The sequence below is a fragment of the Haliotis rubra genome, unplaced genomic scaffold (genome assembly GCF_003918875.1).
Source record: "Haliotis rubra isolate DU_JTF1 unplaced genomic scaffold, ASM391887v1 Scf400, whole genome shotgun sequence".
NCBI classification, from domain to species: domain Eukaryota; kingdom Metazoa; phylum Mollusca; class Gastropoda; order Lepetellida; family Haliotidae; genus Haliotis; species Haliotis rubra.
In genome coordinates this window covers 152,415-157,361 of record NW_025767081.1, presented here as the reverse complement: position 1 = coordinate 157,361, position 4,947 = coordinate 152,415, and the positions used below count along the sequence as shown (strand labels likewise).

The window sequence follows — 4,947 nt, the reverse complement described above, 5'->3', positions numbered from 1 at the left end:
GTGAGTGAGTTTAGTTTTACGCCGCACTCAGCAATATTCCAGCTATATCCGGCGGCGGTCTGTAAATAATCGAGTCTGGACCAGACAATCCAGTGATCAACAGCATGAGCATCGATCTGCGCAATTGGGAACCGAGTTTATTAGTTAAATTATGTCGGGATATAGTTTTTAAAATTTGTCCTTTGTGACGAATTCTCACGCAGTACGATAAGAATCACTTTCCGCTGGCATGAACCAAATACTGTTCAGAGCGGTTCAATCACTACACTACCTGCAGCGAAGAAGAGGGAATTTATTAATTTCTAAGTTTCTACACAAACTAACATGAAAATTTGGCCCCGGTGAAGACATTGGCGATTTTTGGCGCGGGTTCATGGCGTTCTCATAATATTTCGTTTCGTCCGTAGTTCATATTTTGAGTAACCTAGTTGATAGCAACGCCAAACCACGCGTGAAAGTCCGCTATAACAAAATAGTGCACAGAGTTTTGCATTATAAAAAATCAAAGATACAAAATGAGGTACTGTCTGTTAATGGGCGCTTGTACATAAGATTGTAAAACATAACTTATCAAATTGCAGTGATAAAATATCACATTTGCCATTGTTTTTATTCCACGCGTGGCGTAGGGATTTCACAGCAACTATCACTGTCATACAACTACAGTGACACTTTCGGCTATTTTCGCTAGTTGTCCGAGACTGATAGCACACGATGGCGCAAGGGGACCCCAGAAAATGGCATTTACCGGGTTGGAGAATAGAACAACGCTTTTCACAAGGGGTCCTTATTGGAAACTGGTCAGAAGAACGCAATGTGGTAAGTTTCAGTATAAAAAATGGGTCTTTAGTAATGTAGATCAGAGCCAAGATAATTTGACAACAGAGCAACAAACAGCGTAAACGTTGATATGACTTACATAACATTTCCGAGACAGTTATTTTTCATGATAAAAAGTTAAAGGATTGAAAAAAGTCTTAATTATGAATACCAATATTCTTCAAGATCAAGATATGTTCATGATCATGTTTACCCTATGCCTATTGCTAAAAGTGGCCTACAGCTGAATAGACTGAATGACAAGTTTTAATAAAATTCTTTCTCTGATTTTAACAGTTTAACAAGGGAAATACCCCACACAACAGCACTCACAGAATTGACTTCAGAAACTTTGGAAGTCATCGTCCAGATGTCGTCATAAGACGCTCAGCTCGTTTGAAAAATGAAGGAATCGGGCAACAAAACTTGTTCTATCACCATGGCAACCGCTACTCGAACAACATGGTTTCTTGGTACGACGAGCACTACAACGGGAGATGGAGAGAAAACACTCTCCCTGATTTGAGAACCTGGAACAGCCATGAACTCTCATGGGCACCTGAGAAGTCTGATTACCCTCTACAAGGTAGTATCAATGCATTATGGATTTTCAGATGCATAAGAAACATACATTGTTTTCTCTGTAAACATATGAACAACTGTCAAACATCTCATTAAATTATGAAAGACAACTATATCTTTACAAAAAGACATCATCCAAGGATGTACAATGTCCGTCTGCTGCAACACAACTTGTTGCAGCATTGCCATAAAAAACAAAAAAACATATCATTTGACAATATACACATAGCCAAATAACATTTCAGGTAGAAAATGTAAAAAAGTTTCTTTAAGCACAATATCATGTACGGTTGATCTTGGCCGAACTACTACAGCTGTAGTCTGTTTGAAAAATATTTTCAATACATCAATTGATGTATTTTATTTTAAGACTTTGGTTTCAGAATTATGAGTGAGTGAGTGAGTTTAGATTTATGCCACACTCGGCAATATTCCAGCTATATGGCGGCGGTCGAGTGAATGATCGAGTCTGGATCAGACAATCCAGTGATCAACAGCAAGAGCATCGACCTGCGCAATTGGGAACCGATGACATGTGTCAACCAAACCAGCGAGCCTGACCACCCGATCCCGTTAGTCGCCTCTTACGACAAGCATAGGTTACTGAAGGTTCATTCTAACCTGGACCTTCACGGGTCCAGAATTATGGTTAAAACCACATAGTGTATGTAATAAGGACATTTTTCTTACCTTATTTACCTAAATCAAATTTTACCAACCTTTAACAGCCATTGCACTGCTGGGTACTTATTCTCTCAAGACTGGACAGTCATGAATTTTCAATTTAACTTATACCTCATCACATTGCAGGGTCTTCCACCAACTATGGCTTGTATCAGAAACTTCAAAACCGCTGGAGCGACCAAATTGCTGATGAAACTCGTGGGGATTTCACTTCAACTTATACATCTTCATACAACCCTAGATCAGCTAGTGGGCTGGTGACAACAAGATTTGCCAATCCACGTGAGAACTCCACGACCCTCCACAAATACAATCACACCAACAAGGATCTGGGCTTGAGACAAGTCTCGTCAGTGAAGTCTCCAGAAAAGCTTCCTGGTGACATTCCACTGGTCTCTTGTTGAAATAAGAACTTGTGTGTTGGCATCTGAATTATTTCAGATGACATCTAAAATCACTATATCTAGTCTCATTTCTGTACATTATGAAGTATTTTGATATATGTTGTTTAACAATCAAAGGTTTATATCAGTAATGATTAACATATTGGATATTATGTGACAATGAATAACTAACAGTATTACATGAATTTACAGTGTTTCATCTATTTTTTAATATGAACAGTTCAAATCAAAACAGTGAAATTGGAGGCTACGTATTTAGACATCCTCGAGATCATGTAGCATTGATCCAACTCTTTCAAGTATTCATATTACTGATTTTGTGAATTCCATTTAAGTCTTTAGATTATATATCTGCACATTGTTATTACATTGATAAATTTTTTAACTAGTTGCACAGCACGAGATATGTCCTTGATGTTAAAATGATCATGCTGAATGGTAATGCGAGCACAAATGTTCAGCATATTCACAATCTTGGAATAATTTCAATACCAATTGTTTTCACTCGAGTCTTAGCAGACACAAGCACTTTTTGTTATGATTTTTGCATCATCTGCTTGACAATACATCAGATTAACAAGTTAAATTTGCTAACCTCAGTTTATTATGTTCTTGAATCAATATTTGATTCTTTAAAGAGAAACAATGTTTCATATATGATAATGCTGCTAAGACAGTGACTGTCTCTAAAACATGGATTGGTCATATTTTCTCACAACATCCTCAAGCTTGATCTTGTTGTGCTAATTAAAATGGTTGCTCAATGTTAGTTTCCTCACTTATCGCCAAATATGTTGAGTTGTATTCTCCAAGAATAATAACCTATTTTGTTTTATGCAAGAAACCTCATTATTCCAAACCCTCTTTATCTGGAAAATGGCTCATATACAAAGGAATATATTTCTTTAAACTTTATTCATTAATCCAGAAATTGTAAATCTGGACAATTTTTGTTGTAAACATGTTTGTTTGGATTTCATGATAACCATCTTTGTTGTCGAAAGAGGTTTTCACTTTACACATTTGCTCAATGACAATACTCTCAGCATAATATGCCTTTGGCTGTAATCAGAATGCTTAAATCAAAATGGCCTCGGATATGTACTACTGAACAGAACTAAAAGTAGTACACCTGCTTCTTTGATATTACTATTCCTAATCTTTCTTACCACAACAGATGAAGTAATGTAAAATGAAAGAATAAGGTGTTCAACTTTTTTAAAGTAGTATGTGTTTGTGGTCATAACAACAGCACCACGTGACATTCTTTAGGGTAATTAGCTCACAGTATTAACACAGTATTATTGAATCATATTTTTGAATGAAGTGGCAGTATTCAGTATTATGAATCACCATAACCTTGCATATATTGTATTTTGCACTTTTACTGTTTGTTTTTATATATTATGAATATACAGGTATTTACATACACATTTATTCAGTATTATCGATTGTTAATTTTGCTAAACCAATAGCTTTAAGTCTGTGATATTGTTGCATTTAATGAATATGCTTTATGGTATTTAACTGTCTCATCAATGATGTGATATGGATTTTATTTATATATCTATATACCAGTGTCAATATTGTTTGCAGAAGTTCACATGGCAGTAATAGACTGGTCAAAAGAAGTTAAGTATACTCACTTTTTTTCATATGGCTTTCGTTACGCTGCCTTGACAGAATATTTTATCTAAAACTTAGAATAGGGTGTGCCTTAACTTCTTTTGAGTACTATATGATGCTAGTAAATTTGGTTTGAATCAGTCTCATTTATATTGCCAAACGTCAGATTTGTTTACTGGATCTGGACTTGAATGACTTTCCATGTTATTCATCACATGCATGATTCTATAAAATCATCAAAAGCTGGCCATGTGATCTGGGAATATTTACGTGAATAATTTATTATTATTATTATTATAAACATATATTGTGGATTAATGGTGAAAGTATACAGATGTATTGTCATCTAATGTATCAACCCAGAGATACCTGATGTGTCATATAACATGTGATATATCAAGTGCCATGGGCCCACTACTGAACAGGGATCTTGTTGATACAACAAAGTCATGTTTTTGTATACTATGTGAACAAATCTTAGCACCAAGATCTCTTGTCTCTAAGGACTGTATAGCTAAACAAACAGTATTATAAATCACGTTTACACATTAGGGTGTTTGTAGAATATTCACATTTCAATACACAATATATTTGTATGATTCAATTCCAGTTGACTTTTGTTATTTGTTTGAGTGTCAGTATGATGAAGACTTCATTTCAAGACTTGTGTCATAGTGATCAGTTAGGGCAAAGCTATTTACCTCGTTGATGTCTACTTGTGGGGATCAGTGTCAAAGTATGATAGGATAGGCCTGGTTAGCAACAAGGCTTGGACACTTGTGCCTTCCACGTTGTATGAGTAAGTGAGTTAAGTTTTCCGCCGCACTCAGCA

General features: G+C 35.7%; 1 protein-coding gene across 2 annotated transcripts; it reads left to right on the top strand.

Annotated features, from left to right (window-relative positions):
- Positions 1–645: 645 nt before the first annotated feature.
- On the top strand, positions 646–4,719 carry LOC124287459 (uncharacterized protein C1orf158 homolog). 2 transcript variants are annotated; one of them, XR_006901271.1, is made up of 4 exons: positions 646–819; positions 1,117–1,405; positions 2,212–3,088; positions 3,163–4,719. XR_006901271.1 is itself a non-coding variant. In XM_046724011.1 (3 exons), exons 1-3 carry the CDS (start codon positions 715–717, stop codon positions 2,487–2,489), a joined length of 672 nt encoding a protein of 223 aa, XP_046579967.1. In that variant the 5' UTR covers positions 646–714; the 3' UTR covers positions 2,490–4,719. The 2 variants fall into 2 exon arrangements, 1 of the variants encoding a protein (XP_046579967.1); XM_046724011.1 differs by having other exon boundaries at positions 2,212–4,719.
- The last annotated feature ends 228 nt before the right edge of the window (positions 4,720–4,947 follow it).